The sequence below is a fragment of the Chiloscyllium punctatum genome, chromosome 37, assembly GCF_047496795.1.
Source record: "Chiloscyllium punctatum isolate Juve2018m chromosome 37, sChiPun1.3, whole genome shotgun sequence".
Classification (NCBI taxonomy): Eukaryota; Metazoa; Chordata; class Chondrichthyes; order Orectolobiformes; family Hemiscylliidae; genus Chiloscyllium; species Chiloscyllium punctatum.
Genome location: NC_092775.1, coordinates 61,423,965 through 61,446,637, shown reverse-complemented (window position 1 = coordinate 61,446,637; position 22,673 = coordinate 61,423,965). Strand labels below are relative to the sequence as shown.

Genomic DNA, 22,673 nt, shown 5'->3' with positions numbered 1-22,673 from the left:
TGGAAATAACCTCCATCATTGTGTGGCACCACTGCCATGCTAAACGGGACAGACTTTGAACACATCTAACAATGCAAAAATTGGCGTTCATAAGGTGCTGTTGGGCATCAACAATAGCAGAATCGTACTCCAACGCAATCTGCAATCTCATGACATGGCATATCCCCCAGTCTACCATTAAAATCAAGCCAGGGTTTTAACCCTGGTTCAATGGCGAATGCAGAAGGGCATGCCAGAAGTAGCACCCAGTATCACCAGCAAGGAGATGTCAACCTGAAAAAGCTACCAAAAAAGACGACTTGTGTGCCAAACAGCATAAGCAGCAAATGATTGACAGAGGTAAGCGATTATACAAAAACAATGAATCAGATTTAAGCTCTGCAGCATTGTCACATCTGGTCGTGCATGAAAGTGGACAATTAACAATTGCCTGGTGGGGGAGAGTGAGGGAGGACTGGGTGGAGGGGTGGGGGGGGTGCAAATGGATGGATGAGGGACAGCCAGCGGGGGGACAATCGCAGGGTGGGGGTGGGCGTGGATAGATGAGGGAAGAGGGGGTGGAGGGGACTGATGAGGGATGATGGGGGAATGGAAGGATGAGGTATGACAGATGGACAAGGGACGACGGGGTGGGGGGGGCAGACGAGGATCGACGGTGGGTGACAATACAAATATCCCCACTTTCGATGAAGGCCGAGCCTAGTGCCTGAGTGCGAAAGATAAGGCTGAAGCATTCACCACAATCTTCAGCCTGAAAGTTTAAAAAAAAATCACACAACACCAGGTTGTGATCCAACAGGTTACTTGGAAGTACAAGCTTTCAGAGCAGTGCTCCTTCATCAGGTAGCCAGAAAGGTCAAGTGGACGATTAATCTTAGCCTCTTCCAGACGTCCTGAGCATCATAGATGCCAGTCCTTTGTCAATTCGACTTACTCTATGTAATATTAAGAAGCAGCTGGAAGTACTGGATACTGAAAAGATTGTGGGCCCCGACAACATTCCAGCAACAGTCAGGAAAATCTTAGAACTTGCTGCTCCCTTAGCCAAGCTGTCTCAAGAGCCGGGCCCTGAAGCAGACCTGTATTCAAGTACAATTCCAACACAGGCATCTACCCAACAATATTGAAAGTTGTCCAAGTATATCCTGTACACAAAGAGCAGGAAAGATCCTAGCCAGCCAGTTATCCCCCAGCAGTCTACTCTCAATCTTCAGTAAAGTGCTCAAAGGTGTCATCAATAGTGCTATCAAGCAACACTTCGCCTGCTCAGTGACAACCAGTTTGGGTTCCACCAGGGCCATTCTGTTCCTAGGTAAAAACAATGACTGCAGATTCTGTTCCTGGCCTCATTACAGGCTTGGATCAAACCTGGACAAAAGAGTTGACTTCCAGAGGAGAGGTGAGAGTGACAGCACTTGACATCAAGGTGGCATTTGACTGAGTGTGGTGTCAGGGAGCCCGAGCAGAACTGGAGTCAGTGGAAATCGAGAAAAGTATTGCTGGCAAAAAGGAAGATGGTTGTGATTGTTGGAGGCCAGCCATCTCAGCTCCAGGACATCTCTGTGGGAGTTCCTCAAGGTTGTATGTGAGGCCCAAACAACTTCGGCTGCTTCATCAATGACCTTCCCTCCATCATAAGGACACGAGTGAGGATATTAGCTGACGATTAGACAATGTTCAGCAGTATTTGCAACTCTCATACTGAAGCAGTCTATTCCAAATGAAGCAAGACCTCCATAATATCGAGGCTTGTGTTGAACAGTAACAAGGGACATTTATACCACAAAATGCCAGGCAATGACCATCTCCAACAAGAGAGAGAATTTAATCATTGCTCCTTGGCCTTGAATAGCACAACTAACATTGAATCCTCTAATATTAACATCCTTCAGGTTACCATTGACCAGAAATACAACTTGACTTGGCATATACAGAGCAGGTTGGAGGTTGGATTTCTTACAGTGAATAACTAAAACATGTCAACCTTGTATAAGGCCTAAGTCAGGAGTGTAGTGGAATACTCCCTACTTGCCTGGATGGGTGTAGTTCCAACATTATCCAGGATAAGGTAGTCCACTTGATTGGCACCATATCCACAAACATTCACTCCTTCCACCACTAACTCTCAGTAGAGAGTTCATGACTAATTACTGACAGTTAGTGGTGGAAAGGGTCAATCCGTTGGGTTGCTTGGATGTAATCAACCCTGTTAAGTGTTGTTGTATCTACACTCAGTAGCAGCAGTACACTGCAGAAATTCATTGCAGAATCCTGCAAGAGGTTCTCCTTAATCAGCATCTTCTGAACCCATTGCCTTTACCATCTAGAAGGACATGGGCAGCAGATACATGAGGAACTACCACCTGAATATTGCCCTCATCATTCTGACTTTGACATATATTGCTGTTCTTTCATTGTCGTTGGGTCAAAATCCTGGAATTCTCTCCCAGATGCCCTGCAGCACTTCAAGAGGCAGCTCACTACCACCTTAAGGGCAATTCAGGACAGGCCCAACCGGAAGCACCCACATCCCAAGAAATGAATAAACAAAACAGCAGACCAAATTCCCCAGACATCTTGCTGCATGCTGACTTGGGTGGTTACGATTCATATGTACAACCTCCACGTCCCAGCAGCTAAAGTCCTGACCTTCCTGAGAAGGTATGTCCAGGTTGAGGGAGAAAGCATCGATGTGGTTGACCCTTTCGGGATCTGGACCAGCAAACAACAGGTCAGGATAACTCTGAGGGTCGATGCCAGTGGGAACATTCTCCACTCACCCTCCAGCTTTGCATTCGGAGGGAGCAGAGGGTGCCTGACGTACGCAGGGCAGCTGAAAGTGTGCCGAACCTGCGGGAGGTCAGGCCACATGGTGGCAGACTGTAAGGTCACTATTTGTCGGAACTGCAAGAAGGAGGGTCACCCAACCAAGGAATGCAAAGAGGCCAATAACTACAATCTGTGCGGAGAGGCGGGCCACGTGTACAAGGCCTGCCCGAGACGAGGAGCCGCCACCTACACACAGATGGCCAGAGGCGGCAACGCGAGCTGTGGACCACAAAGGGCCAGCAAGGTACCACAAACCAGCAGGGGAACAACGTCTGGGGGCACCCAGAAGGATGGAGCAGAGCAGACGGCAGCCAGCGGGGAAGTGTAGCAGCCAATCCAAGCTCCTACAGGACAGACAGAGGAAATGGAGGAGGAGCAAACCAAGGAGGCAGAGGAGTGGATTCCTGTAAAAAAACCAGGAAGAGGAAACCTGGCCAGGTCCCCAAAGCCACCCAGCGAAGGAGGAAATGACACCTGCATGAGGAGGATACAACCAGCTCCTCAGATGGTGAGGATGGGCGTGAGGAGGGTCATCACCAGAGGAAGAGACAGAGTGCTGCGGGGAGAAAGGAGGGCAGCACCCGCCCAAACAGGAAATGACAAACCCTGAGGGGGCTGGTAAAGACCACCCCCCACCCGGTGAGAACCAGGAGGTACCCACCACCCCACAGCTCCAGGTCACTGGGAGCAGCGATCCTCGGACAGCCCCACTGTCAGACAGAGAATGGGACTGTGCGAACCCTGATCCCGACCTGAAGACACCAGAGCAGGGAAATGCTAACAGCCTGGAGCCGGACAGCGACCTCAGCCCTGTGAGTGTGCAGCAGTTCGCGTTCACCACAGGAATGCAGATAGCTACCTCCGAGAGGCAGGACCAGCAGCAAATGGACACTGGTAACCTGATAAGCTGTTAAAATGGGGATAAAAATTGCCATTATTAATGTGCGTAGCATTAAGTCTGCTATGCGATGTGTCTCTAAGCTGGCCTTCCTGGCCAACGTTAAAGCCGATGTCATGTTTCTGCAGGAGTGTGGGATACCGCACCTCAGCAGTGACAGAAGATGGTCGAGTTTGTGGGCCCATCCGTCAGTTCGGTCGGGGTACAATGCTAGCCGTGCCTCCGGCCTGGGTATTCTGTTGCGAGGAGGCAACTTCACTATTTCTGAAGTTAAGGAGGTGGTGGGCGGGCACCTCCTCATCGCTGATGTCATGTACAGAATCGCTCCCCTGAGACTGATTAATGTGTACGCCCCAGTGGGTAAGAGTGAACGGTTGGCCGTCCTGCAGCAGCTTCCACTGTTGGTGGCTACATCCAGGTCGGTCATTCTGGCTGGAGACTTCAACTGTTTCATTGATGCAGATGGACGATCTAGCAGGGGGGACAATAAACTGGACGCCACGTCCAGAGTCCTGATGGAAACGGTCAAAGATGCACGACGTCTTCAGCACCCCTGCAGACGGACCACAGCGTAGATACACCTGGTCACGGGCAGACGGGTCTATCCGCTCGAGGTTCAATTACCTGTTGGTGTCCCGAACGCTCTCGGTCAGATCCACCAACGTCAAGCTGGTGTTCTTCTCTGACCACTGCCTCCTGCTGGCTAACTGTCACCTACAGGACGAGCAGTGGGCTGGTTAGGGAACGTGGAAGCTGAACACCAAGCTGTTGACCCCGGAAAACATTGAGGAGCTCAAGAGGGACTACGCAGGTTGGAGAACCGTGAAGCCCCTCTTTGAGTCTCCAGCGGACTAGTAGGAAACAGTAAAAGGGAACATCAAGAGGTTCTTCATCCTCAAAGGTGTTCAGGAGGCGAGAGAGAGGCGGGGAAAACTGTCCCAACTCCAGGAAAGTATGCAGAACCTGCTCCTGCTGCAGACGATGGGGGTCGATGTCACGGAGGACCTCCAGGAGGTGAAGGGCCAGCAAGCCTCGCTCTTTGCCTCAGAGGCCTCCAAGATAACCTTCCAGTCCAGGGTCTGCTTGGTGGAGCAGGACGAGACGTGCTCACATTTCTTCTTCCAGAAGGTGCATAAAGAGAGCTCCGTGCTCTGCAGCCTGAAGGAAGAAGATGGCTCGATAACATCATCTCAGGCTGACATCATGAGGATCAGCAACTCCTTCTATGCCAGTCTGTATGACGCGAAGCCGACCGACAGTGCAGCCTCCCAGTCGTTCCTGTCCTCTATCACGGAGGTCTTAGACGACAGAACACGGGAGAGGCTGGACCAGCCGCTATCTCTGGATGAGCTGACCAAGGTCCTCGAGTCCTCATTGCCTCATTGCCAGAACTTTCCAACAATCCCCAAGACATTGCTTGGCTGCTGGTGAGAAGGGCTCTGCCTGTGAGATCCTTCATGCACGCCTGGACTCTGTGCCGCATCTCACGCTGCCCTCGAAGCGGCTGTGGGGGGGACGAGACTGTCACACACGTCCTTCTGGAATGTGCCTATGCAAAGGAAGTCTGGAGAGGAATGCAGTGGTGTTTGTTGAGGTTCGTCCCGAGCAGCTCCGTGATGCGGGACTCTGTGCTCTACGGTCTGTTCCCTGGGAAGCACGCCGAGATGAACATCAACTGTACCTGGAGAATCATCAACTCGGTCAAAGACACTCTTTGAAACCTGTTGATCTTCCAGCTGAAGGAGTTGACCCCGACTGAGTGTTGCAGCCTGGCATATTCCAAGGTCCAGGACTACGTGTTGAGGGACATGTTGAAACTTGGGGCAGCTGCCCCCAAGGCACGGTGGGGAAAGACCACCGTGTAAGGTCTGCCTTATTAAGAAGAACAGGGGCCCACTCTGAAATTGGGCCCCGCTGATGCCTCAGCTAAGTACCTGGATGGTCAATGTACAGACCTGTATATACGAATGATTAATTCCGATCTCTGTATGTAAAGGAATGCAATGTGTGCATAAGAATGGCATGACCAATTGTGTAGATATCAAAATAATTTTATGAATAAAGTATATTTGAAATTAAAAAGCAATCTTGCTGTAAGCTGACTACTGTCGCTGTTCTGGTAACTGAATCTCATCCTTCCAAAAGTTGGTGTCCAAATAAATATTTTTTTGCCACCCTTTAGCAGTATGCTAATGCATGACTTTTCTTTGTTCTTCAAGAGATACTTTTGGGTAGTTTTGATCAGTTTTGAAGCTGTAACCAGCTGCACTATCCGCTCCGCCTCTGCAAGATCAGTCATCACCCTTGTCAAAGCACCTACTGACAAATTGATCAATTTATCATTACAGCTGCTGCCTATGAGTATTCAACTGTAGACAGTGAATTGTAAGGTTCACTTTTACCCAAAGTGATTCTTTGAGCATTTCCCATTGCGAAGCAGGGTCACTCTGGTCCTCTTCAGACTCTGCTGTAACTAGAGTCATAGAAACAGACCCTTGGGTCCAACTCATCCATGCCGACCAGCTATCCCTAAACTAATCTTGTCCCATTTGCGAGCACTTGGCCCATATCCCTCTAAACGTTTCCTATTCATGTACCCATCCAGATCCCTTTTAACTGTTGCAATTGTACCAGCCTCTACCACTTCCTCTGGCAGCTCATTCCATACACGCACCACCCTCTGCGTGAAAAGGTTGCCCTTTCGGTCCCTTTTATATCTTTTCCCTCTCACCCTGAACCTATGCCCTCTGATTCTGGACTCCCCCACCCCAGGGAAAAGACCTTGTCTATCTACCGTCTCCCAGCCCCTCGTGATTTTATAAACTTCTATCAGGTCACCTCTCAGCCTCTGACACTCCAGGGAAAACAGCCCCAGCCTCTCCCTATCGCTCAAACTCTCCAACTACTTGTCTCCAGGAGCTACTTGTACCTTCACTACCTGTTGTTCTGATTAAACCTAAAATGCATAGTTCTAGCCTTTGTTTAAAAGCTCAATATTCAGATCGAACATCTGTGGCTTTCCAATTCATTCAAGGAAGTTTGGTACTATCATCATGTTCCCTGAATTTTTCAAATGTATCAATGATTTATGGTAGCAAGACTTTCAGGGTATGTGTATGTGTGGAGATTCTGCTTTGCTTTTTTATCATGATAATTTCTTTTCTTCGTGCTGTTACCAGTGGCTGAGGTTTTGTTTTGTTAAAATGTAGTTCGTGGGAGTGGCACACAAGGTCAGCTTGATGGCCTTGCAACTTCTACAGAATTACTACTCTTTTACTGGGCTTGTAAGTAGGGTGGGTTCAACATACTTGAATATATAATGAAATGGTGATAACACCGTGCTGTTAGGTGGAACGTCTGCAGATGTTGTATTAACAATGGTGAAGTAATGCTGTTTCACATTAGGGTGTTGTGAATCTTGGAAAGGAATTTGTCGGTGGTAGTGCTCCTGTGAATCTGCTACACTTGTTCATTGCGATGTTGTGTTCATTGTTTTGAAAGGAGTTTTCGAAAGGGTCTTGATGTGTTGCTGCAGTGCGTCTTGATCATGGTACACACTATTGTCATTGTGTGCCAGTGATTGGGTCAGTGAACGATTAAAGTGGTGGACGGTGTTCAATGTGGGCAGCTTTGTCCATCTATTATTGTCATGCAGTTTCTGAGTTATTGGAGCTGTGTTCAACCAGGGAAGGGAGGAGAATTCTGTCAGGCTTGCAATTGGTGCATGGCAGGCTTTGGAACATCAGGCAGGTGAGCTACTCACCTGAGAATTCCCACCATGTGACCCCTTGTATTTTTCACCTGGAAGGGTTCTCCTCCCCTCTCATGGAGGATGAAGATGCCTCCATTTCAGTAGTGTCAATGTCCACCATCATTCATGCCTGGATGGAGTTGGTGTGCAGCATTTGGATCCTATCCATTGTTGTGAGATCACTAAATATTGTCTGTAGAATGTCACTTCTGCTGTATAGTATTCATGCTGTTGTAAGTTGTAGTTTTACTGGTTGACACATCATTTTTCAGTATGCTTGGTGTCTGTCCTGCGAGCTCTCCTACATGCATTGTCAAATCAGGTAATCAATTCTGGTTCAATGAGGGTATAGTGAGGTATATGTCAAGCCTTGAGGTTACAGCTTGTGTTTAAATACAATTCTATGAGCGACAATGTACCTGTGATGAAATTCTATGATTATGAGTAATTATGTGTCATGGATGGTCAGTTTTGAGCTTGTAGATCTGTCCTGAATGTGTCCCATACAGCACAGTGGTGGCTCCATGTGACATGAAGAGATTATCTCTGTGGGAGGGCAGACTTTATTTCCAAAAGGACTGCCCGATAATCATTCCTGCCAATGCTGTGATAGACAGACTGGTGAGGTCAAGGTTTAGTAGATGTTTCTCCCAAATTGGTAGCCTCACCATTTTTCACATACCCAGTCTATGCCCTTTTAGCCTCAGTCAGCTTGCTAATGACACACTCCAGATGATGAATATTAAAGTCCCCCACCCAGAATACATTTGGAGACCTTGTTACCGTCAGTGCTTCATCTAAGTGCTGTTCAACATGGAGGATTTTTGATTCTTCAACTGTGAGAGGATGGTAGGTGTTAAATTTAAGGAAGATTTGGTATCGATGTTTGGCTTGATTCTCGTCAATGCTGAGGATCAACTGGAGCACTCTCTCCTGATTAGTTATCAATGTGCCATCATCTCTGGGGCTGTCACTGGTTCAAGAATGTTCCCTTAACGATTCTAATTCATTCAATCTGATAGGAAAACCTTCCAATTTGGAAGCAAGGACTGCAATTTAGAAAATGTTAATTAGCAGAAATCTGACTGATCATTATTATAGAAAAATCAAAGAAATATAGACTTGTTGGCCAGTGCCAAATTAAGTCTTAACTTTGTTGCCAAGCTTTTCAGTGGCTCCTGTATATTTTTTGCTGTGGTAGACTGATGATAATTGTACATCATTCTCCACATGTGGCCTTTTGCTCATTACCATCTCTGAATTGTGCTCAATTCTTCTGTTTGTTTTTCCAGTTAGATTCATAGTAGTTCAAAGTTTGTGAGAAGATTTGTAGCTCGGGTGCTTGTTGTTGTGGTTCTGTTCGCCAAGCTGGGAATTTGTGTTGCAGACATTTCGTCCCTGTCTAGGTGACATCCTCAGTGCTTGGGAGCCTCCTGTGAAGCGCTTCTGTGATCTTTCCTCCGGCATTTGTAGTGGTTTGAATCTGCCGCTTCCGGTTGTCAGTTCCAGCTGTCCACTGCAGTGGTCGGTATGTTGGGTCCAGGTCGATGTGCTTATTGATTGAATCTGTCGATGAGTGCCAAGCTTCTAGGAATTCCCTGGCTGTTCTCTGTTTGGCTTGGCCTATAATAATAGTGTTGTCCCAGTCGAACTCATGTTGCTTGTCCTCTGCGTGTGTGGATACTAAGGATAGCTGGTCATGTCGTTTTGTGGCTAGTTGGTGTTCGTGTATACGGATCGTTAGCTGTCTTCCTGTTTGTCCTATGTAGTGTTTTGTGCAGTCCTTGCATGGGATTTTGTACACGACATTGGTTTTGCTCATGCTGGGATTCATAACAGCACACAAACCAACAGCCACACTCAGACAACAACTCACCAGGACAAAGGACCCGATACCCAGCATGAGCAAAACCAATGTAGTGTACAAAATCCCATGCAAGGACTGCACAAAACTCTACATAGGACAAACAGGAAGACAGCTAACGATCCGTATCCATGAACACCAACTAGCCACGAAACGACACGACCAGCTATCCTTAGTATCCACACACGCAGAGGACAAGCAACATGAGTTCGACTGGGACAGCACTACTATTATAGGGGAGAAAGTGAGGACTGCAGATGCTGGAGATCAGAGCTGAAAATGTGTTGCTGGAAAAGCGCAGCAGGTCAGGCAGCATCCAAGGAACAGGAAAATCGACGTTTCGGGCATAAGCCCTTCTTCAAGAATCTGCCCGAAACGTTGATTCACCTGTTCCTTGGATGCTGCCTGACTCACTACTATTGTAGGCCAAGCCAAACAGAGAACAGCCAGGGAATTCCTAGAAGCTTGGCACTCATCGACAGATTCAATCAATAAGCACATTGACCTGAACCCTATATACCTACCACTGCAGCGGACAGCTGGAACTGACAACCGGAAGCGGCAGATTCAAGCCACTACAAATGCCGGAGGAAAGATCACAGAAGCGCTTCACAGGAGGCTCCCAAGCACTGAGGATGTCACCTAGACAGGGGATGAAACGTCTACAACACAAATTCCCAGCTCGGCGAACAGAACCACAACAGATTTATAGTAGGCTTGGAGGGAAGTCTGATGGGTTGCTTAATGGCCCGACAGAGGTTGTTATTTACTCATTCATGGGACAAGGACATCAGGTCAACATTTATTGCCTATCCCTAATTGCCCAGACAGCAATTCAGAATTAATCACATTGCTGTTGGTTTGGAGTCACATGTAAACCAGGTCGGGTAAGGATGGCAGTTTCCTGCTCTCAGTTAGTGAACCAGATTTTTTTTTTCCCAAACAATTGGCAATGGTTTCATGGTCATCATTAGATTCCTAAATGCAGACTTTTATTGAATTCAAATTCTACTATTTACCATTGCTGAGTTTAAACCCAGGTTCCCAGACCTAAGTCTCTAAATTAACAGTCTCTTGTTAATAAGCCATAGCCACCTACCTAGAGGTTGGTAGCAATAGCTTGAAACTTGGCAATTCTATTGTCTCAGGTGATAAGAGTGAGGAAAATTCTTATTTCATTCTACATCTGTGACAGGATTGACAAAGACACTGTTTGAAGCATGAGTAAGGAAGAGGAGATCTTGTAATAATAGTATAAGTTACTGGAACAGTCTCCATGTGGAGTGAGGGGGCTTGGATAATCGGTTTAGAATGGAGGACATCTACCTGAAATTATGATAAACAGGACCATGATAGATATTGAAATCTCTGGTTATCTGTGACTTTTGGCTCAGGAGCTTGAGTGGAACAAAAATAGTCCACTCAATTTTCCACTCCATTGTGGGTCAATGGCTTTGAGGACAAATCGTATCAGTGTTGACTTTAGTAGTTTCTTTTAAAAATTATCACAAATTATTTGTTGACATCGAGTGGCAATGGAGGTAAGTGTGTGGACTCATTGTAGTTGTTGGGCCAATTTACCTCATGCCATGATGGTTTGGCAAATCTCCAGGGTGCAGTTGATTGGGATCTTCTCAAGCATTCTACCAATGAGAAGATTGGACACTTTGTTGGACCTACAGAGAAGGCTGCTTTTAGTTTATTGCTTTTATACTTAATTACCTATTCATCTCTTTTTAAATACCTAGTAACTTCAGCATCCCTTTGTTATTCCTTTTTTCAATTACTGGTAATTTTTCAACTAAGTTTTGATTAACCAGTAGGGAGCCAATTAAATCTTGGAAAACTGGCTTGGAGCAGCAATGGCTGTCTCTGATAACAGGCTGAAATTTATTGAATTGAGTTTAACATTTGCAAAAGCACCCTGGGTGTATGTGTTGATGTTAATTTGTACCTTCAAAACTCTAGACATAGGTGATGCTTCTACACATCATTAGCCATGCTTTCTGCTTCACTGCTCCTGCTTCAACAGATCTTTTGTCATGGAACGTTATTTTCTTGCCTTTATTTTGTGAAATAAATGTGTCATGCTCAGCTCAGAAATTTACCCCAATTGTCTGTTTGTCTTCAGGGACCTCCGTGATGCAGGTGACTGCTTCAGATGCTGATGATCCAACATATGGCAGCAGCGCAAGGTTATTATACACGCTGGTGGAGGAACAAGACCAGTTCACAGTGGACCTCAAGACTGGTAGGTAGGAGCTGAACCTTGTCCTGAATACAGTTTTCCTTCTCAGAAGAAAATACCAGGATATGCATCAGGCAGACTTCAGCAAGCACACCAATGCTATCTTGACCTCAGGAGCATTTATCTTCACTCTTCTGTTACCACAGTCTATTATAAAAGGCCGAAGACATGTTTCAATCTCCACACATTACATTTGTCAGCATGTTGACATAATTTCACATTGGGTCACAATCTTTTTCTAAAATGCTTCCAGTGTATCTTCGATAATTTATTCTTTTTGACTATACCCATCATTCTTTCTTCTTGTATTTTACTCTATCTTCTCTCAATCTTACTTATTATTTATTCTCCCCTACCTAACCTCTTTTTTTTTTTGTTTCTTCATCTCCAATTCTCAATTATTTTCCTTTTAAACTTAATTTCTATTGTGTGCACATTCATCTTACTGCTGTCTATCTCTCCCGCCTCTCATTCTTCCTTTCTCTTCATTCTCTGGCAATCTCTCTTCTTTCGACCCAAATTACTTTCCCTTTTTTTCACCCAACTGTTTTTCGTCTTTACCCTTGGCCTCTTTCCCTCTTTTCTGATCTATCTTTCTTTCCGTAGCACTCTCTTTCCTGTCCCTTACACTTTCTTCCTCTTTTCCCTGAGAATTGTGGAATGAGACAAGCAGCATTCAGCCTCTTTCTATGAAATCATTAACCCATTTCCTTTCGTACATCAATGAAGCACCTCACCTCATTAGCAACGAAAATCAATCAAGCATGTTTGCCTCCAGATTTTAAATACTGCCCCTCGCAAATGCTGCGATGTCCAGATTTATTTCAATTGAGCAGCCATTTTGTTTACAGAAATTTGGGATGATTTACCTTGTGCTGAGATGTGGTGAACTCAAATCACATTAAAAAAAATTGGAGGAATATTCATTTCCCAATGGTATTCAGGACTAAAGGATTCACACGTGTATTTTGTAATTTTGATTTATTTTAATAAAAGCTCATCTACAGTTTATTAATTCAATGCAAGACTGACTAAGCTTAAACCATTTTACCATAAGTTGTTGCAGAGTTATAAGCATTTACACCTTCCCTGAATATGAATCTTCACTGTACACTATCAGATTGATACTTTATAATATTGGATTGTGACTGTTATGACAACAAGTAACTATTGGATTGCTTAAATATCCAGCATTATTCATAAGGATGGCATATCACTCATTGTAATTTGAAAATATCACCTAGCTTGCTGCATGTCATTGATAAATACGAATCCCATTTCAAATATTTCAATGCATTTAATATCTGGCATTTACCATTGCTGGTAGATAAAATTGTCATTGCATAACAAGGATTAGACCAACTATCCATTGTTAATGCACTCTCAGGTTTCAGTGATTTAACTTCTTACCTCAGCCTGAGACTCCACTTGGCTTTGGGTTAATCCTATAACAGTATAACCACTTCGACTGGGACAACATATCCATCCTCGGACAAGCTAAACGCTTGGGAGTTCCTAGAGGGCTGGGGTTCTTACTGGAACTCCATCAATATACACATTGATTTGGACCCCATTTATCAACCTCTGCGAAAAAGAACCAGAAATGATATCACCCACCTTAACAGATCAAGACACCCAATTAGAAAGTGGAACACAACACCAGCGCTTCAGCAAAGGCTCACTGATGATGTTACTGAGCATGGTGACGAAACATTCAAAAACAAATCTTGCAGCTCAGCTAAAAAAACTTAGAACCAAAACTGTATAACAGCTCCAAGCTTGGCTGGAAAGATCCAGACTAAATGAGGAAGAAAACTGTTGCCCTGGGCTGGAGTTCTACTTTAGAGAAATTTTGATGGTTAATTACTGGCTAGTAACCGTGTGGCACCAGCAGATTATGGAGAGACCTGAAAATCAAAAGCAATTGCCGAAAGCAACCAGAATTTGATAATTTAATCTAAAATTAACACATATTGAAGTCATATTGTCATGGTCTGAATCTGTTCGTAATTTATCTCCTATGTTTTACAAACAGAGGCCATGTATATTTTTAGCTGTTTTGACTTCAAGCTCTGCAGTTCCCTAGCCAAGCCTTTCGGTACCTCTCCCTTCAAGAACAACCGCCGGTATATATTTTTTTATACATTAGATTACTTACAGTGTGGAAACAGGCCCTTTGGCCCAAAAGGTCCACACCGACCTGCCGAAGCACAACCCGCCCAGACCCATTCTCCTACATTTACCCCTTCACCTAACACTACGGGCAACTTAGCATGGCCAATTCACCTAACCTGCACATTTTTGGATTGTGGGAGGAAACCGGAGCACCCGGAGGAAACCCACGCAGACACTGGGAGGATGTGCAAACTCCACACAGTCAGTCGCCTGAGGCAGGAATTGAACCCGGGTCTCTGGCGCTGTGAGGCAGCAGTGCTAACCACTGTGCCACTGTACCGCCCATACATATATATTACTTGCAATATGAAAAAGGTTCCAACCCTCAGGACATTAAGTAGACCTCCTGGATCAAACTTTTTCTTACCTCTCCTCATATCCCCTTTAGCCTATTGCTTTTGTTGAAAATTTATTTTTCAATTTTAATGATACTATACAAGTTGTTCATTGTAAAATGTCTGCACACTTCTGGTAATACTGAAGAATATTTGCTGTTGATATGATTTCTGGCCCATGGTCTGTAGCACTTTCAACCCTTGAAGGTTGAAAGACATAATCAGTATCTTCAAGAATCATAGAATTCAGTGGATACTGTAACTCTGAAATAAAGCCAGAAAATGTTGTAAGACCTGTGGAGAGAGAAATAGAGTAAATGTTTCAGTCAATACCTTCACTTGACCTGAAACATTGTTTCTCTCTCTACCGGTGCTGCTGACCTGCCGAGTATTTCCAGCATTTTCTGTTTTTAATCCACACCTGTGTTTGAAGACTGTAAGGTATGTGATAATCTTTTGATTCTGTTAGATATACAGGGGTGGTTCAGTGGAATTGCAGTATCAGTATAACATACAGAGATAAACACTTCAATAAATGTTCGGCCAAATCAAATTCAAAGTGAACCTAAATTTGCAAGTACTGCAAGGCCAAAAATAAAAGAAATGATCCAAATTAGCACCTACTCAGTTAACACTGTTCTTCAATGAGGTGTGAAATCTGTGGTTTCGCGACAATAATGTGCTAAACAGCACTAATTACAGTTTATTCCTAAAAATTGAGTTGCATTTCACATCATAAAAAAGGCAGCATTTAATTATTTGCATCAAGCAACAAAGGAAAGAAGCAGATAGGTCCCACAAACATGAATGTGATAATGATCATGACCAGATCATCTGCTTTTTAATGATGTTGGCTAAGAAATAAATATTAATTGAGATAAAAACAGCAACAAACCAGCAACCATCAGAAACAGGAATCTGGGTGATTTCCCTCCTTAGTCCAGGGATGCCTGAACCAACCATTTTATCTTTCAGTGCCTGTTATTTCTCTGCCTGTGTTCATCTAACTCAGCCCACAACAGATATGGAACCTGGGACTTTCTTCAGCCCCAAGCTGATTGATGCATTTACCACTGATCCATTAAGACAGATGTCAATATTTTTGTATCATTTAGTTATTTGGGGGAGACTGGTTAGCTTGGTCAGCTTGATGACCTAGTGCATTCAGACTGATGTAGACCTGGGAGCTGGGAACTGCTTTCGTGCCTGGCCCATGCTTGTTACAATGTGGTGCCCCTCAAGGGATAGAAATGATTGTCTCTCTAATAAGGAGATGTAGTCCCTCATCCTATATAGCTAATTAGCATGCTACCTATTAGGTTAAAGTGATATGAACATGAAAGCTATCAGTACCCCAATGCCCATAGTATTTGAAGGTTCTGATTGATCTCCACTAAGTTCCTGATTTTAATTACACCTTTTGTTGGAAGACACCAGTGGTCAAGAAAAAACAACAAGACTTCCTGAACAGCACTTAGGTACTTCCCCTGACTCTGGAAGGCAGCTGGAGAAACAGGTTCTTCAGCCCTTCATCTCCACACTGACCCTCTGGAGAGTAACACACCTAGACCCATTCTCCTACCCTATTACTCGACATTTACCCCTGACTAATGCACCTCACCTGCTAACCCCTGAACACAATGGACATCTTAGGATTCTCAGCCCTTGCTGGATTTCCACAGGTATAGGGTACAATCAGGTAACCCATATAGCAATCGGGACACTATATCATCGATCCTTTGTCTCAGTAACAAAAGCCTATCCCACTTCCTTAATTTTCAACTCATTTGGGATCATTTGGGACGTTGAAGGTCTGTGCTGCATTTCCGGGAAACTGCAACAACTCAGACATCCCAGACTACCCACAGCTGCCCAACGCTTTCAAACACCCTTGACCTATACAAGAATGGTTGTCAGGTAAGGAATGGTGCCCCCGTCCTTCATTGCTGATGACAGCTCTAAAACACCATCATATTCCCACTGAGGGGAGATAGAAAATTGCCCTATATTTCAACCAGGGCCATTGCAGATACAAAAACCTCCTGAAGATGATGTTCCAATGCCCAGACTGGTCAGACAGTACTGTACAGTATTCCCTGGAAAAGGCAGTGAACTGCTGGCCAATTCACCTGACCTGCACATCTTTGGACTGTGGGAGGAAACTGAGCACACGGAGGAAACCCAAGCAGACACAGGGTGAATGTGCAAGCTCTGCGCAGACAGTTGCCCGAGGCTGGAATTGAACCCGGGTCCCTGGTGCTGTGTGGTAGCAGTGCTGAGCTGTCGTGCTATCGGATACAGTTCACATTATGAATGCCAAGATTCACTGATGGATTATCTCAGCAGGGATTTATTTTCACAACCTGAAAGAAAGTTTTGCTTTGTCTCTTTGAGGTTAAAATAAGGTATTCTTTCTTTGATTCATTTTTCCTGATATACGTGCATTTACTTTGACAAAATTAAGAACTGAGAAGTGAGGTAAAACTTCTGTAGTTGAAACTTTGCATGTCTGATTGGTTATATATTGCGTATGAGGTGAGTTGGTATGGAGGGTGGAAGGGATCCATGGAACAGGCAGAAAATAATGGAAGAGGTGTGGGTACAAGCACCTAACAGTCTTTAGTATATTGGGATGAAGTGCTAGAGAACTGGGAAAAGTCTTTTCTCATCAGTATTTCAGCACTGCCTGCCTCTGCTTTGATCGTCAATGGGTCTAATTTGATCCTGCCTCCTAAAAGCAATAGTGCTCAAAGAAGGGTCATGTGTATCGAGTGAATCTGCTGAGTCAGGAACTTTCTCAACTTGAGCTTTCAGCCTTGGTGTTGCATTTTAATTTCCATGAAGTGAAACCCAAACTTTTGGAAATTCTCCTCATTCGTTAACTTTTGAAATCTAGGTATTGTAAGGCCATAAGATGTAGGAACAGAAGTTAGGCTATTCAGCCCATTGAGTCTGGTCCTCCAGTCGATCATGGTGGATAAGCTTCTCAACCCCAATCTTCTGTTTTATCCTTGTAATCCTTCATCCCCTTTAGAATCAGGAACCTATCTATCTCAGTCTTAAATATACTCAGTGACCAGGCTTCCACAGCCTTCTGTGACAATGAATTCCATAGATTCACCACTCTCTGGCTGAAGACGTTTCTCCTTATCTCTGTTCTAAAGAGTCTTCCTTTTACTCTAAGGCTGAGCCCTCAGGTCCTAGTCTCTCTCACCAATGGAAACATCTTCCCAACATCCACTTTGTCCAGGCTATTCAGTATTCTGTAAATTTTAATTAGGTCCCCTCTTATCCTTCTAAACTCCATTGAGTATAAACCAAGAGTCCTCAAACATTCCTCAGGTATTAAGCTTTTCATTCCTAGGACCATTCTTGTGAACCTCCTCTGAATACGCTCCAGTACCAGTACATCCTTCCTAAGATATGGGGCCCAAAACTGCACACTAACACTGTTAAATCTATGCTGTACTCTTTCTAAGGCTCATCCAACCCTTCTAAGATATGGTGCCCAACATTGTTCTCAGTGACTACAGAAGGTGTCTTTTTTCGACTTATTGACTTAATGTGGGAAACATTGACAGGTATTCACAGTCCATCCCTAATTGTACATGAGAAGGAGTAATCTTTTGAATTACTGCAGTCAATATGTAAATGACATATTTCCATGGTGCTGTTTTGGAGGCATTGTTGAATTTGGCGAAGTCTATGGTGAACAAGTCAGGAGAATGTGTACCTTAAGAAAGCTCCTGTACCTCCATGTCAGCCAATAAATTACGCCTATGGTGACTGAGAATGCAGAATGTGCAGCACACAACTATGATGCAGTTACTACCTTGTCCGGGGAATACGGCCTGACCAGTCTGGGCATTGGAACATTATCTTCACGGGGTTTTTGGTTCTGCAATGGTCCTGGCTGAAATTTGGGGCAGCTTTGTACCTCCCCTCAGTGGAAGTATGAGGATGTTTTAGAGCTGCCATCAGCCATGAATGGAGGGGGGGGCACCATTCCTTACCCGGCAACCATCCTTGTATAGGCCAAGGGTCTGGCAGCTGTGAGTAGTTCGGGATGTCTGAGTTGTTGCAGCTTCCTGGATCTGCAGCACAGACCTTCAACATCTGGTTGCTGTGCTCCCAAATGAGTTGAATGTTAAGGAAGTGGGATAGATTTTGTTACTGAGACAAAGGTTGGATGATAGAGTGTTGTGATTGCTATATGGGTTACTTGGTTACACCCTATACCTGTGGAAATCCAGCAATGGCTGAGAATCCTAATCCCATCATTCATTGGCAGTTACAGTAAGGGGGAACAAGATCTTAAGCTCTTATGGAGATTGTATCAGTAACAATTTGGATGCACTTGTGGGCTGAGGACTTTGAAATGCACAGACGTCTCTGGTAGATCCTTACGATGACCCATTAGCAAATAAATTAAGTGTTGCTGTAATCGTTATGGAGCCAAGAATGCAATTATCCCAGTCCTTATGAATGCAAATCCTTGCCCAGCAACTGGCATAAATGTGAGACTATTACTCAGTACATACTTAGTCATCTTCTGACCTGGCTCTCAATCATTTTCCGAGACGAGTATTGTAGTATGTTGATCCTGATCCATGCTAAAGATTACCTCCCCTCTGGTGGCTGTTGATTTTTGGATCAATTCAGTAAGGTTTTGACTTTGCCTTCACTGCAGTAATGAGCAAGATCTGCCTGCAAGCCATGCATTATGTCCCATTCACCACACCCTCTATTCTGTTGTGATCCCTGTGCTCAAATGAGCTTACTCCACCCCCCACCCCCAGCTAACCAACCCATCTCCTCATCAGGTTTTTCAATGTCCATGTCCAAAAACATATCTAATTGTCTGCTAAACCACATATACTGTTTACTTTGCTCTTCATGTTACTTACTTGAAAGGTCTCATTACTTTGGTGATAAACTTTTTCCAGGCAAAATCCCATCTTACTTGTAATTTCCTGATTTTTAACTTGTAGAGTCATAGAACTTTATAGCACGGAAACAGACCCTTCAGTCCAACTCATCCATGCCAACCAGATATCCTAAGTTAGTCTCATCCCATTTGCTAGCATTTGTCCCATATCCCTGAAAACCCTTCCTACTCATAGCCATCCAGATGCCTTTTAAATGTTGTAATTATATCAGCCTCCACCACTTTCTCTGGCAGCTCATTCCATATATGCACGATAGTCTGCATTAAAAAGTTACCCCTTATGTCTTTTATAAATCTTACCCCCTCACCTTAAACCTATGCCCTCTAGTTTTGAACTCCCCCATCCCAGGTTAAAGACTTTGTCTATTCGCTCTATCCAAGCCTCTCTATAAGGTCACCCTCAGCCTCCGACACTCCAAGGGAAACAGCCCCAACCTATTCAGCCTCTACCAATAGCTCAAGCCATCCAACCCTTGCAACATCCTTGTAAATCCTTTCTGAACTCTTTCAAGTTTTACAACATCTTTCCTATAGCAGGGAGACCAACATTGGACGCAGTATTCCAAACGTGGCCTAACCAATGTCCTGTACAGCTGCAACATAGAACAATACAGCACAGAACAGGCCCTTTGGCCCTCGATGTCGTGCCGACCTGCGAACTAATCTAAGCCCATCCCCCTACACTATCCCATCATCACCCATATGCTTATCCAAGGATTGTTTAAATCTCCCTAATGTGGCTGAGTTAACTAAATTGGCAGGTAGGGCATTCCACACCCTTACCACTCTCTGAGTAAAGAACCTGCCTCTGACATCTGTCTTAAATCTGTCACCCCTCAATTTGTAGCTATGTCCCCTTATACAAGCTGACATTATCATTCTAGGATCTTCCAACATGATCTCCCAACTCAACGCACTGACCAATAAAGGCCATCATACCAGATGCCACCTTCACTCCTCTCTCTACCTGTGAGTCCATTTTCAAGGAACTGTGAACCTGCACTCCAAGGTCTTTGTTCAGTAACACTCCCCAGAACCTTACCACCAAGTATACGAGTCCTGTCCTGATTAGCCTTTCCAAAATGCTGCACCTTTATATTTACCTAAATTAAACTCCATCTGCCGCTCCTTGTCCCATTGGCCAATTTGATCAAGGTCCTGTTATACTTGATTCTTTAAAATTAAACTCATGATAATTGGTAAGTAAGTGACATTGCCATTCTTTTGTGATGTTTAACATTCTTTAATATTTCATACAAACTAAATCCTAATTATTGAACTGAGCTGCATGTTTACTTTGAATTTTGTTTCGATAGCAGTTTATGGAAACCAAAAGTTGTATCTCCTGCCTTGTCTTTTTTTTTCAGTTGATTATTGTCTCTTGGTTTATACAATGTTAAATATTTGGCATTGTGAAACTGCCAGAAGAGTGTTTTGCTATGGGATGTAATTAGATATTAATTACTGCCATGTACATCTGCAAAGTCAGCAAATAGTAAACCTAATCAAGCTGCATAAGTCAAAACAAGCAAGAGAGAAGTGGAAAGTCAGAGGGTACAGTAGTACAGTGAATGTAATGATAGGTAATCACACTTCTGCAAGATGCAGCAGCTACTTGACCTATCTGGAATAGCCTATGTGTTCAGTACCGTTCAAGTGGTAACTTGGCAATTAATGCCTGTTACAATAACAAATGGTGAACAGCATTTGCAATATGCTGCAGATACTCGACTATTAGCAGATCACAAGTAAAGAAAAATACTTGACTTTTGGCCCCAGAGTCCTTAATTTTCTTCATATAATTTTGGGAGCAGGTTTGATAGGAATAGTCAAATGAATCTATTTTTAACAATTGGCTTTTTCTCATTTAAACTGTCAGAAGTAGATTTCCTTGTCCAGTAGACTCCTGTTGAATTCAGGACCATGGCCAGTAACCAGTGGGACTTTGTTATAATAGGCTTTTACCAGAAACGGCATGGATTTCAATCCCTCAAGTATTAACCATGCAGGAGTTAAGCCTTGGGGTTTTTTTTTGAAATATTTATTGCCGAGCACTCAACTATACAAAGTATATGGCTTTCTGGGATTAACGAGGGCAATGCAACTGATGAAGATTTACCTTGAACATTTTGCCAAATCCAACAAATTTGCCAATTCCTTCTCAGTCATAAGGATGCTATTAATCTCTTCTCGAACTCCTGGCTTTCACTACAAATCCTCTTTTGTGCACTTCAAATGCAAGATTCCAATGAAGAGCACACTGTTTGCATTGATGTAATTGCTTGATTTTATTTATTTATTGCCACTTATACTTGTTACATCTATTTAGAGTCATAGAGGTGTACAGCGGAAACAGACCCTTCAGTCCAACTCATCCATCCCGACCAGATATCTTAACCTAATCTAGTCCCATTTGCCAGCACTTGGCCCATATCCGTCTAAACCCTTCCTATTCATATACCCATCCAGATGCCTTTTAAATGCCGTATTTGTACCAGCATCCACCACTTCCTCTGGCAGCTCATTCCATATACGTACCACCCTCTGCATGGAAAAGTTGCCCCTTGGGTCCCTTTTATATCTTTTGCTTCTCACCCTAAACCTATGCCATCTTGTTTTGGACTCTCCTTCCCAGGGAAAAGACTTTGTCTACTTATCCTGTTTGTTACAAATCAAGTGAAAAGTGTATAATGTCGCTGCTATCTGGTATCACCTTAAAAACACAGAAAATAAACCAAGGCATAGAATATAAAGGTTAAAAGAAAATGGAAGAAATAAAATTAAAAGTTCAGTATTACGGTCCTTCTTGTTAGATGCCTTAACTATGCTGGATCCAGGCTCTTTCACCTTGATGCTGAGTCCAACACCAGCACAAAGTGTCAGCCAGCTTTGATCCCCTTGCTGTGCTGATGCCACTGGAACCACGTTGCCATTCATTGGTGCCAACTTGCCTCCACCGAAGTCATTGCCGCCATGCATCTGCATGGAGCTGAAACTGCTGGGACCCAAACCCAACTCGGGACCCACAAGGCTGAAGCAGTCACTGCTTGATGATGTCGGGTCCTGCTCCAGGCACTGGACCCAAACTCGCCTCTTTCTACCACTGCCAGGAGCACAAACTTGTCTCCGACACTGTGGACACCTCACCGCTCCCAATGCCAACTGAGGTCTCTGCAAGAAGGTTAAGTATAAAAAGCAAAGGGGAGAAAAAATGCAATAGAAAAAAGGGAAAAACAGATGGAGCAGGCAAACCTGGGCTCTTGGGCTCAAGGAGCCTAAACTCTGCATTGGTTACTCTGCTACCATCTTGAATTACTTTAATTACAGACATCAGCTTAGCTCTTCCTGGCTACTGTCATTTTGGACCTTACAGAGCAGATGATTGATGTTGGAATTTGCTATTACACCATTGAAAACCCAATCACTTGTTGTAAGCTGAAGGCTTCTTACCAATTAAATGTGTACTTACCAGCATCATTTGTTACAAAGATAGCTTTCACAGTGGTTGTCAAATTCTGGAAAACAGAACTTTGATGCTTGCAAACCTGACTTGCCTTCTTCATCTTGGTTTGTGAGTGTGTGATTTGAAGGAAACCTGAGGTAAAGACTGAAGATCATCTGTATA

The 22,673-nt window shown here is 44.1% G+C and overlaps 1 protein-coding gene across 1 annotated transcript in view; it reads left to right on the top strand.

Annotated features, from left to right (window-relative positions):
• Positions 1-22,673, top strand: part of LOC140463157 (cadherin-22-like) — an 852,306-nt gene that overhangs the window by 381,876 nt on the left and 447,757 nt on the right. The window contains exon 4 of the mRNA XM_072556924.1: positions 11,474-11,593. Within this exon, the coding sequence (XP_072413025.1) occupies positions 11,474-11,593 (120 nt within the window). The remainder of the gene's footprint in view (positions 1-11,473; positions 11,594-22,673) is intronic.